General features: G+C 37.4%; 1 protein-coding gene across 2 annotated transcripts; it reads left to right on the top strand.

Annotated features, from left to right (window-relative positions):
• The first annotated feature begins 2,927 nt into the window (after positions 1-2,927).
• LOC148034217 (uncharacterized protein At2g34160-like) lies at positions 2,928-5,716 on the top strand. 2 transcript variants are annotated; one of them, XM_087682214.1, is made up of 5 exons: positions 2,945-3,203; positions 3,846-3,897; positions 4,157-4,219; positions 4,990-5,054; positions 5,455-5,716. In XM_087682214.1, the coding sequence occupies exons 1-5, from the start codon at positions 3,084-3,086 to the stop codon at positions 5,545-5,547; spliced, it is 393 nt and encodes a 130-aa protein (XP_087538340.1). In that variant the 5' UTR covers positions 2,945-3,083; the 3' UTR covers positions 5,548-5,716. The 2 variants fall into 2 exon arrangements, with proteins under 2 accessions (XP_087538341.1, XP_087538340.1); XM_087682215.1 differs by lacking the exon at positions 4,157-4,219 and having other exon boundaries at positions 2,928-3,203.
• The last annotated feature ends 7,768 nt before the right edge of the window (positions 5,717-13,484 follow it).

Below are 13,484 nucleotides of genomic sequence, written 5' to 3'. Positions count from 1 at the left end.
TTACAACATAAAAAAGTAGCTTCCTTTTATTATCATGTTACATAGGGTCCATTAACACAACATCTAGCACATGACAAACACTTTGAAAAACAACATTCTATTGCACAAAAGATAATATATAAAAACACAATTCCATGAAGTAGTATAAAATCCATCTCCCTACAGAGAAAACAATTGTCTAGCCTAGGATATGAGCTTCCAACCCCATAAGATTGGGTTGTATGTGATTACACTACTTCTGTCAACAACACACAGTAGGGAACTTATTAACTTAGAGCCATGATAAGCTTCCCTCAGCATTAAAGGTATCCTATATAATAGGGTCACTTGGCCTTTTGCCTTCTCAAGCACTCATGTAATCAAAAACACCTATCTCCTAAAAGATTATGGGATCCCAACCCACTAGTGAGTATTTTGGCATCTTATAGGATGCTAAGGCATATTGGGATGGAAATGCCAATGGCTTGAACTACAATGATAAAAATTTTGTCAGATTGTTCCATGAAAAACAATAATTTTAGAGAATAATTTCAAAATATTTGTTATAATTAGACAAAATGATAATTTCATAGAGTAATTTTAAAATATTTGTAATAATGTTTTTTGGGGCCATAAATATAGTCGTTGGGATATGATCTTCACAGGTATATATGAATGGTCTTGCTAAAAATTCAAGTGTCTATTATTTCTAAGGGTAGAAAAGGGATATGATAGTGCTCATGAAATTTTTTGAGTTGTTCCAAGATTTTTGGGAGCTTTGAATTACCTTTAAGGCTTGACTTATAGGAATAAGGGCTAGAGCAAGTTAGGAGGGATTAGAGGGTAGCATAAATAGACTTGTCATGGATGTTACACTTGATGTTTGTTATGGCCACAAGATGATACTAGCTAAATAGGTGCCTATAGGAGAAGTTGCTACACAAGATTGCACACATCATAATTTTTGAATTGCCAAATGCATAGCAAAATTGAAATCCTCATGGAGAGTACATTAAGATCCTCTAGGGGTTCAGCCTCTCTTGTAGAGATTCAAACCTATGGTTTTTTACCCAACATGGAAGGTTTAAGATGTAAAGGAGAGAATAGCCCAACATGCTTTCCTCCCCTCCTTGCTTTTTATAGTGCTCTATTTTAATATTGGCCTTGTTGAGCATGTTCTTAGCACAAAAAGCATGCTTTTCTTTTAGCTCTCTTATTTTTTCTCAAAAGATAAATTCAAAATTTTTCCAATCTTAATTTGTTCTTCTTTTCCTCTTGTGTTTTCCTTTTATTATGATGCACTTTCAATGTTCCGTTGAGAATTTGCAAGAGTTTCTACATTGTTTGAATTATTTCACCTACCTTTGAGATTGGTGAGAATTTGATATGCTCCCATCAATACTTTTCTATGGAATTTCTCAACTTCAAACCCTAATAAAATGAGAATATCCAATGAGGATTTCTTTGTTTTGGAGCACTAGTTCTTTGTAAAGGTAATATACTTCCACCCTTGTAAGGCTATTTAGGTGTAGCCTTCTTGTTATTCAAGTCACCTCATAGTGAACCTTAAAGTAGCTTCCCATCTATCATGTTGCAAGCTTCCACATAGAGCTAGCTACAATAGTTGGCAATCACTAGAATCCTTGGTACTTATATTTTTGTGTTAAGACATGAAGTTTATAAGTTTAGTGCTAGTTTGAAAGGTGATAATATTTCATCATACAACTAGCAATGTAGTTTGCTTCATTTTCTATAGCCACATGTTTTGGGCAATGCAATTTAGCTTTTTCTCATTATGGCTACGCGCTTTGCCTTGGTGGTTATTTTTTTCCATGTGCACTTCCATGACCAATATGGTCATGCACTTGGTAATGTGCTTTCCTTTTTAATATGTCTATCTAATTTTCATGATGGGGTATATATGATTGTGTGGTTTTCTTGCCATGCACTTTGAATGTTTGCTCTTGTTGCTCATTTGGAAAGTACGGAATATGATGTTAGTGTGTGGAGTTTCTATTTAATCCATTGGTGCAATATGCTTTTTTCTCACTAATATAATCATGAGCTTTGCAATAAGATGGATGTCATAGCCATGATATATGCTTGGTCAATGTGGCCATGTACTTTGCTCAACATTGTAAGTGTTATTGTTGCTAAATGCAATGACTCTATTGTTGGGGCCACACAGTTTGTGTTATTCATGTGTACTAAACATCTTTCTTTTAATTTTCTTTTTTGTTATTGTGATTACCTTTCAACAATTGTGGTCTTGCTTTTGTGTCAATGTGAAAAGCTTAGCTGTGAGTAAGTATTATACAAATGTAAATGCCTAATCAATGAATATTTATTTACTAATTATACCTAGAAAAATCATGAGTTCCAAGTTAACTTGATATAATATCTATAATTCCCTAGTTAGAGGATAGTACTTGCTAGTTATGACTAGTAAAAAGTAAAATTTTCTAATTAGGTTGATATTATTACTAGTTATACAATAACTTGCTAGATAATGTTGCTAGATAGGGCTTCAATTTTCTAGATACTATCTAGGAAAAGGATGTTACTAGTTAGAAGAGACTAGTGATGGCAAAATTATCTAGTTATAACTAGAAAATTCTACATTCTTCCTAGTTTGGTTAGTAATCTTCTTAGTTATAATGTGAACTTTCTATATAGTAAGTGGTTTAGAGTTTCTTGTGACCTTTGTCCTTACCTTCTCGAAACCATCATTATCAACTTGAATTGAGAAATAGAGAATTGTGATAAACATCATCTTTATCTTATCCTCATTTTACCTTTAATTCCCTATTACATAAAAGTAGGGAATCACATCTTTATAATTCCTTATGTAGGGATTTTCAAAGGAATGTGGGGAATGGTCTATATTCCCTATTATAAGATGTAGAGAACGTAGGGACTTTCAAAGAAATGTAGGGAATGCTCTATATTCCCTATTATAAGATGTAGGGAATGCAATTTCCTAGTTATAGATGGGGAATACGTACTTGTCTACATAGGAAATATTGGAGAATTTCCTCTATTTCACCAAATTGCCTATGTGGGGAACGATTGAAAGTTCCTTGTGCTAGGGTTTCCAGCCGGACATGGCGCAGCTCAGCAATCACGGCGGCGCGGCAACAGATCAGGAGATTGAGAACGTTCGGCAAAACAGGATCGTGGTCTCCAGCACCAAAACGCCCCTCTTCTACGTCAATCTTGCCAAGGTACGACATCCTACTAACCCCCCCGGGCGTTAAAAGGAAAGCAAAAAACGGCCTCTTCTGCCGTTCTTTTTCCCTTTCTGCGCGTGCGTGCCTGTAAAAATCTCGAATGAAGCACGTATTCTGCAAAAATTGCGTGTGCCTGCGTGCACTCTGGAAACAGAAACACTAGAATTTTGCAATTGCGGAAATATATTTTCAGATTGTCCCCCACAATTGCGGAAACACTATAGAATTTTGCAATCTGGAAACAGAAACACTATAGAATTTTGCAATTGCGGAAATATATTTTCAGATTGTCCCCCCTCCCCCCACAATTCTCTCCTGTCAGTTTGAAATAATAGCGCACTCTCACTTGAGAGCTGCTTTCGGCTTTTCTAAAGCAAAATGCACCGGTCAGTGGTCAAGCAAGAACTACATATGCTTGTGGTCTCTGGGACTTTTGCTTTAAGATCATAACAGTGTACGAGCTGCTCGATGTGTCTGTTTTAGTGTTGATCTTTCAATGCAGCTCGGTGGACCTCAACTTGTTTTCATGTCAATTAGTATGCTGACAGTCTGATGAGATTGTGGACCTGCCAGAATAGGAATCTGTGTCTGCTTAGTAGCATGTACCCCTAATGGCTTTTTGTTTTATAATTACAGTGCCTTATGCAGCAACAGTATGATGAACTGGAGTTTTCTGCATGGGGAAAGTGTAAGCAATAGCCTATTATAATTTCTTGATTGTTCAAGCTCTGAAGTCTCTTGCTAGCATCCGTGTTTGCGAGGGTTTGTAACATTGCTATTGTCACCTGCTTGTAAAACAAGGCAAATAAATAGGGTAGTAACGTTTTTAAACAGACACAGGAGATGAAGGCCAAGAAGTAGACGTGATGATGCGGAGGGTTAATAGGAAAGGATAGGAAGGCCTTTTTGCATTGGCAACGTGGTGCTTATAAAGCTTTTCTATGCAGCGTTTGGAATATTTCTGACAGCCTTAGAGATCTTGACGAGCAGTGGACTTGCTGTTGTGAAGGGTAAGCAAAAGTACTCCCTGCATTGATCTCTGTGAAATGATGCCTTGGTCTAATGGTGAAGCTGCTGACATGATAGAGCTTTCTGAGTTTGTTTATAGCTGCTTCTTAATAAAAAGTTGCTCGCTCTTATGTTTCTGGCATCGTTTCGAACTTCGAATCTAGGAAAGGATTTGGGCCTTTCCCCTCATTATTGCTGTTCTTGACTAGGGAGCTAGTTGATCATGGCATGGTTCTTCAACTATAGAAGTTGCAACAATGTCTTGGTGGAACTTGTCAGCCAGATTTGCTGGTTGAGAGGCTAATGTAGATGCTTGTTCCATAAGTACTTTACTTTTGATTGTCTACTTTTGTGTTAGAAGCTAATATCATGGCTCATTTGCTCGATCACCATACCTACAACAGTATTTGCTTCCAGGACTGACCTTGTGAAGGCTCATGCATCTCTCAAAGTGATGAAATCTGCATGACTGGTTAATGTCTCTCTTAGGAAACTGATAGGAGCCTTACTTACCAGGTAGCTGATAAAGTTTTCACTTAAACAGTCTGCTTTGTAAGCTGGAGACAACTCAGGAGAGTCAGCAGTATTAGTTCACATTTAAAGCTCCTGTGATTGTAATGTCCTGCAGCTCAAATCTTCTCATACAAGCTAACAAGCATCCATCATCTTTATCTTTGATGGTGTATGGTGTATACTTCTATGTACTGATAATTGTGTTATGGTGTGACATGGCATATGGACTTTTCATATCTTTTACCGGTGTTTGCTACAGATATCTACTCATCTTTGATAGACATTAGGGATGAGGCACATGGTGGGATAGTGCAGCGAGTCAAGGTGAGCAACCATCTCATGGATGTGCTTTTGTTTTCCTGTAGCAGTGAGCCCGATGCTTTTCATTGCTCTTCTAAATGTTATTTATGGCTGCAACAAGTATGGCATCATCTCTGTAGCAGACTTGGCACATTGCTGCTCGTATTCTGTCAGTGTGGCTCAAGAACAAACAATCTGTTAGGGATTACTACATCTTTGCTTCCTTTGCATGTTGGTACTTTAACGTGTGAAATAACTGCTCTAGTCATGTAGTTCCTGAAGATTCAGGGTGGCATCCAGTATGCATGTGCTTGTTTGGTTCTTTGATGGGGTGGAGGGCAAATTTCTATATGAGGGTCACGGATACTTACCCTTTGGTAGTCCAGTGGTGGTTTTCGTCTCAGCTAAAGTTTATTCCTTGCAGTATGATTTTGTTCTGAAGAAATCAGAGCGATTTAACGAACTGATGGCTGCTGCAAATGATGAAAAGGGGACAGCAGATCAGTGCGAGGAGTAGCTAGCTGGCTTTGCTACTTGAAATCTTGTTTTCAGTTTGCTGTTAACTCCTATCATGTAAATGTTAGCTGGGATTCCTTATTGATTTTACAAATCAGTGGTGCAAGTAATACTAACAATGTGAATGACCGAAAATTACAGTGTTTCTCAGATAAGTCAGAGTTGTAGCATCAATGATTGTGGAAGTTAGAAGTGTTCTCATATAAAGGTTCAAATGCTGTTAAACAAGGAGTCGTACAGGTTTCACATTGTTTGAGCAGAATTCGCATCATTTATTTAATCTTGTTTTTCAATGACTTAAAACATTACTCGAAAGCTCCAATGTAGAGGTATGCTTCTGACTCGTGAGATATTGTAAGACGGTCAATAGACCCTGGAATCAAAATGATCAAAGTAAAAAGGTGACCCTACAACTTAACTGCTAAATGATATCCCACCTGGTGAAAATGCAACAATTTTTTTCTCCAACAGCTTTATTAAAGTCTTAGGTGAAACCACAATGGCAGACTAGCTTTTTGTCCATTGGTAAGGCCTGGGTTCCACCACACACACTGCGTGTGCTCCCCCTCCCCCCCCAAAAAAAACCACCAACACAATACCGTGCGCTCCATGTAAGATGAATGCTGGCTCAGTCAACTGTAAAAACATTTATTTGTAGTTCAGGAGATGGCCAAGGGAGTATATTTGTTTGCTCGGTCAAGGATCTTTCCCTTCTCATAGCAGACCATTTCAAGTCCCAATTCTCTACCCAAGCTTGGAGATGTTATTTGTGGGTTTCTATGTTTGTTGACCATTTATAATCACCCCTATACTATGAGAAAGGCCATGCAGTTCTCAGCTCACTGTACAAAGACTGGCAGGTACAGTGAAAGTCTATGCAATGTAATAAAGATTGCTGGTATACTTTTGGAATGTGGATAATCTCTAGTGAGAACAGTCAAACAGAGTTAAATGACAGCGATGGCATATAAATACCCCACATGTTGCCTTGGTCACAAAATTGTTCACTATTGCCTTGATGTGCAGCACAGACACTGCAAGCATGCAGCCTGGTGAATCAAATCAATTTTGTGCACAATACAGTTCTACATGTAACCAACAAAAGAGACCTAGATTTACATAGCCAGTGCACACATTTGTCTGTATTGTGCTGAAACGGATGAGTCACTCCAGAGAAGTAAATTAATGCAAGCAGATACAATTTAGTTCAGAGAATTGCAGCTTCCAATCGCTTCCAATGATAGAGCTCTCTTTTGCCATGCAACATCCATTTGGTGCATGCTTAAATATCTATGTACACCCATTATGTTATTGTTCCTTTCATGGGAGATTAATCTCGTGTGTAGGGACGCCCTCTACCATGGTTTTGATGATATTTAATTTAGGAGTATAACCAGATATATTAACACAAGAACTGACTAGTTATTATGCTTATTCATTGTTGCTAGCCTGTTTTGCACGACTCATTTCTTTGCTAAGGCTAGAATGGAGGTATCCTTGTAACCAGTGGCTACAAGTTAATTGTGTTTTCCATATAGTTAAATAAATATCTTAGTAACATTGCTGGTTGTGGATTTTAAAATATCGTCGCTCTCTTTGTTCATAGAGGTAAGGGTTGGAATTGTTGTGTGCTACTTCACAGCCGATAGCTCCAAATATGCCAAGGTAGATGATATAGAGAGAGATGAGGCAAGGAAGTAGGGAATGTGATAGGAGGAAATACATCATCATGTAACACTCTTTCTAATGACATTACCACATGACATTGTGAGAGGAAATATATCATGTAACACTCTTTCTAATGAAATCACACAAAGGACATGTTCTATCAATTGGAGATTTCAATATGAGGATGATGTGATGAGATAACTATTCTACAGTGGATTTCGAGGTGGTTTTGATACAATTGCCTATTATGGAGAAGGATTGTGTCATAAAGAAGTTGATACTTGGGCAACCCTACATTAAGGTTGGGAGCTATTGGAGTCAAGATCATGCCACCATCTCCTCATTTATGATGGGAAGAATTTTACAATCAGGTGCGCACACATATGCCTTCAACATGAATTAGAGAAATATAGTGCATTGTATATCGGGATCTTGGGAGGTAGCTTTTGCTCATACATGATGTGTTAATACCTCCTTTATATATCGAAGCATTTCACACGTACTAACTTTCCACTGCCACCCCCTCCCACATGCTTAGTCATCAACATCCGCCCATGGCATTATTGCTCCTTTCACACAAGCATAGCCACGTTAATTGGATATACTTACATCGTAACTTACTAATGTGTTGCACTCATTTGCCATTGCTAGCTTGTATCGCATCAATTCTTCTAAAGCCAAGCTACAAATTCTAGCTTGGCTTTAGAATGGTTGGTATGACCAATGTGGTGAGATGTGTGCATGTTGCAAGTGGCAAAAGGAGTTCGGGGAGATCTTTGAACGCAAAGCTCGATGCTCAAGTGTAGCCTTAACTCATTGTAAAAGATGTTTTAAGTGTAGTCATAACTCATTATAAAAGATGTGGACACAAGATAAAGGGTAGTAGCAATTGCACTAGCTACTCTTGAGTATCAACTTGAGAGGCTTAGAGTAGATATGAGAGCCATGATCCATATCCAATCTCACCTTTTGGCAAACTTATGTTGCATCCTTCTACCATATCTAGATTATCCCCCATCCCACCCCAAACAATCCCCCTTCCCCCATACTTAGACATCTATATCCACTTATCGTATTATTACTATTTCCACACTCCAGGGTAGTCACATATATGATGATGCCTTCTATCGTGGGCTTGATGATATCGAATCTAGAGGCACCACTAGATGAGCTTACATTGCAACTATAAATGTATTACACATTCGTATTGCTAGCTTCTCACATACCACATTCATCCTCTAAAGCCAAGCTAGGAATAATGCCCTAGAGTGGTGGTTATATGGTGAGAGTTGTGAGACGTGCGCATCTCAAATGGAAAAAGGATTTAGGGGGACATTTTGAAACTTGATTTTTGAATGTGGCGCAAACTCACTACAAAAGTGGCAACATAAGATAAGTAATACTAGAAATTACAGATTATTTTTTACCATCAAAACTTGAAGGAGGCTTGGAGATGGAATCGTGATCCCCACAACAGTAGCACCCCTATAATAGCAAACTTGATCCTAGATCCACCATTTTGACACTTTTTGCTTATAGCTTGCATTGAGAATTACTAGGATGCTACATTATGGAAGGTCCACAAATCATTTAGGATTCCAAGGGAGTTTTTCTCTTACAACTCTATTATCCCCATTCCACAAATTTTGGTGACCATAGGAATCTACCTAATTAGAGGACTATCAAAGTGTTACATATATTAACCAAGTATCATGGACCAACACTTGAAAATGAGCCCACGGACTCAATAGAGTAGAAGGGTGTTCAAGCCCTTGGATAGCTTGGTTTTTGCAGTAACTCTTGCTCTAGACCATATTTCTACTTGAAGGGGTCTGATTGATCAACTCATAAGGGTGTAGACTTTATCGATGCTTTGTGGATTTTGCAAAGTCTTTGGTATAGTCCAATTGGAGTATTTTTTATTGAGATTACAAATACTTAGGATACCATCAAAGATAGTATGGGGCATCATTGCATTGTATGAGTGAGTAGTAGGGAGGGTTAGATGCTTAGGTGTTCTATTAGAGGAGAGAGAAATCATGGAGGTGAAGCATGATACTTTTTGACACACTTATAAAAGCTTGTGTAGTTACAGATAGAGAAGGTGGGAGTGGTGCATCACTCTAGATTATAAGCCACTTTAGTATTATATGCCATCTTGATATTTTACTTAGGCAAGATTATAATGCCATATGTATGTTTATATATTTTTGTACACATTGGGCTCTTAATAAGTTTTGTGATAACTAAGGTGGTCTTTTACACATCCACCAAGAGGGTTACTACGAGAGATAATCATCACATACAAAGGCAACTAGGTGCATGTATAGACTCATTTTATACTTTGGCATCACTTTTACTAGCACAATGAGATATTTTTCATTGTTTAGGATCATTAAGACATTTTGATACGAGGATTTGCCAGACTACATACATGCAATGTAGTTGCCCATTTTCAATAATTTTACATGTAAGTACAATTATTTGATATATTATACATTCTTTCTATCATGTGTGTAATACCTATATGCACTCTTAGACTCTCCATTTATGAGTAGTGACAAATGGGGAGAATTTTTTTCCATTTTCTTTCTAGGTTGATCCATAGTAAATCGTCAATACCACGAGAGATTATCTAAGCAGGGCTTGCAACGTCCCCCATGCTAGTGGGGACCGTGTTCTAGACCATTTCACCTAAATTAGAGGAATTAGATCCATGAGCCTAGACAAGCTACCATGTCAAGCACTAGGGGCATCACAAAGTATTGCTATGCATAATTGCCACCTATCATAGTATGTTAGAAAACTAAAAGGGTTCTTAAAATGACGGCTATATATATATATATATATATATATATATATATATATATATATATATATATATATATATATATATATATATATATAGATGTCTACTCTTTTGAGCATGATAGGATCCAATGAGGACTTCCCAAATCTTAAACTCTCATAAGAGGAGAGAAATAGAGGTCCAAGATAGGATGTGATACGTACACATACTTGATAGACTCGGTTAGGTTTCATACCCACCAAGATGTACCATTACATATATCACCTCCTTGGATTCGTAGATGATAGGCTTGTTAGATGGCAAAGCTACATGGATAGTACATATGTTCTATGCTATGATGATTGCTATTAGCTAGGTTATAGTATTATCTCACACACATCACCCTTGAGATTGAGATATGTAGAGCATCACAAGTGATCAGTGAGGACAAGATATGTAAGGTTTGCTATCAAGAATTGAAGTTAGAGGAGCATTATGCTCATATATGCTCAATATACAATTGATTTTTTGTGTTCCTATTGGTGATGGAGTTCTCATGTAACCAATAGGCTACGAGAGAGAGAGAGAGAGAGAGAGAGAGAGAGAGAGAGAGAGAGAGAGAGAGAGAGAGAGAGAGAGAGAGAGAGAGAGAGAGAGAGAGAGAGAGAGAGAGAGAGAGAGAGAGAGAGAGAGAGAGCTTTTCCATGCACACAAATTGAAAGGTAGATTGAAAATGATAGGTGAGATGATAGTGAACCCTTTGAATCTTATTTAATGCCAAGTGGTCTAAAAGGTGTTCATACCTAGACACATACTTTTACACACAAAATTGTGTGTTCACACACAAGGATGAATAATAAGTAATAAATTTTCCATTGGGGTAATGTATGATTGAACTTGTGATATGAAACCTACAAAAAAAGAAAATGGGAATGTCTTACCTAGAAGGGGCAGTGTCTAATCCTATACGAATTCTAGAATGGAGATACAAAAGTGAGAGGGGTGCAACGTGAGGATAGTCACAACGTGGTTTTTGGACAAGCTCGAGGACCCAAAGTAAGACATGGTTTAGATATGTGTGTATGTAGCATAGAGGTTGATCAAAAGCGAGCGTGGCTTAGAGGCACTAGGCAAATGACCAGGGGTCAAATCTATGGATATAGCTTTTAGGCTCAAGTCAAAGGTCACATATGAAGTGATTACAATTCTCCCTCGAAACATAACTTCTTTGTGAATCAAAGGAAAGAAAATAGAAAGAAATAGAACTCGAAATAGAAAGAAATACAACTTGTTTTGGATTAAAATTTGAGCGAAAAATCCCACACATTTATTTGATATGCTTATGATAGGAATGTCTTAGCGCATGAGTGAGTGTGGCCAATGTCTAATTCCAACCACATTTTTATCAAAAGCGAGCGTGGCTTAGAGGCACTAGGCAAATGACCAGGGGTCAAATCTATGGATATAGCTTTTAGGCTCAAGTCAAAGGTCACATATGAAGTGATTACAATTCTCCCTCGAAACATAACTTCTTTGTGAATCAAAGGAAAGAAAATAGAAAGAAATAGAACTCGAAATAGAAAGAAATACAACTTGTTTTGGATTAAAATTTGAGCGAAAAATCCCACACATTTATTTGATATGCTTATGATAGGAATGTCTTAGCGCATGAGTGAGTGTGGCCAATGTCTAATTCCAACCACATTTTTATCTTTTGAAAAATTTTAAATTATTTTTATTTTATATTAATTTTTTTTAAAAAGATTAAAATTCTCTCTTAATGTTGATGTTGAGGGTGACATGGTGAATGTTTACCGCTTGCAAGAGTGTTGCCAAGCACTCAATGCTTGGTGAGTCATTTTTTACTCAATCTCAAAGGTGAGTGCTCCGATGGTTTTGATAGTATCATGAGGGGTCTTGATTGGATGTCGAACGGCTCTAATGCAAAAAGCCCCAAATTTTAGAGATGAACTTTAGAGAAAATTTAAAGTAAATAGAAAAACCCCAAATGTGTGAGAAATATCCCCTTTAAGAACTAGGTTGACGGTGCAGGTAAGTAAAGGACTATGAAGTTCCATATGCAAATCTTGCATGTTTGTTATGTAGCAGTTTACTGATGGTGTTTAGACGTGTGACATGTTTTAAAGTGAAGTACAATGTCGATTAAATACATGGAGAATCTCGAAAGGAGAATATGTATACTTCTATAGTTCGAGTCAATGATCATGAGTTTGAACATTCTCATTTTTTGCTGTGTTAAATTAGGTTTCTTCTCTTTAAAAAAACAACTTTTTACATCTTGTTGGGTGTCTGTATAGGTTATTGTAACTTGGCACAGTTCTATTTTTCTTATGGATGGTGGCCTCCTCAAAATTCCTAGCCTTGTATATGCTATCAACAATTTCTTCTATGTTAACCTTGAAATTATCCTTGAATGGTTGGAATGTTTCTAGGTCTTTCTTCAGTTTCTTGATGGGATTTCTTCGATGTTGTTGGATTCTTATCTCGATATTGGTCATTTGTCCTACGTATTCCTTGTCGTTTTTCTTACATCTTATACTATAGATGAAGTACTTGGTTTTATGTCTCTACCTTGGTGCTTTTGGAGGACTGGCTCGTGGGTTTTAGTTGCATACACTTCCGGATGATATGAAAGTATTTGAGTTGGTGGCAAGACTTGCAGTGGTTGAGGTTGCAAGTTTGGCACTAACAGAAGTTTGGTTTCTTCCTTGTTTGCTTCTATCTGCATTTTTGCAAGAAAAGTTGATATTGTTATTATTTTTTAAAATGTTTGAGAAGAATCGTTTTTGAGAACTTGCCTGTTACTATGTAGTTTATGTTGCTATAAATGGATTGCAGTTGGAACCATATTTTTGGATGTAGACATCTTTGCTCAAAAGGTATGTGACCTTCTCGATCGTTATTGCAGGATTGTCACGATCGTGATCGTAGTGGTTCTTTTATGACTTCTATCAATTGGTTGAGCATGATGTTAAATCCGTAGTGTAGCAGCTCAATTGGATATGTTCTGATACCCTTTGTTCTTATGTCCAAAAGTGTTTGGAGAATGTTGTTTGTAGCGGATTGTCAACCAAGTCTTCATACTCAACTTTGAGTTTGTCGAGTATATATCTTTGAGGAGTCCTGCATATTCAGTGCATATGACTTAGCATTATTATTTCAAGTAAGAATGAAGGTTGCGTAATCGGTAGAAGGTTGTGTACCATTTGCGATCTTGTCATTTGATGAAAGACATCGTTCGTTGTCAAGAATTTGAGTGGATGTGGCTATCAATTTTTGGTGATCGTTGTACATTGAGAAGCCATTGACGTATGTTGGTGGCTTTTGCCCGGCGACATTTGCCATTCTCATTTGGTTTGACGTTACGTACTTGTATTTCTGTGTATTTGCACGATGGTTCTCGATTTGACATTGGGTGTTCCTACGGTTTTGAATGTATAGCTAGAACATCTGCATGCATA

The sequence above is a fragment of the Lygodium microphyllum genome, chromosome 7 (assembly GCF_053477565.2).
Source record: "Lygodium microphyllum isolate KBCC chromosome 7, Lygodium_microphyllum_v1.1.10, whole genome shotgun sequence".
NCBI classification, from domain to species: Eukaryota; Viridiplantae; Streptophyta; class Polypodiopsida; order Schizaeales; family Lygodiaceae; genus Lygodium; species Lygodium microphyllum.
This window is presented reverse-complemented; position numbering and strand designations above follow the sequence as displayed.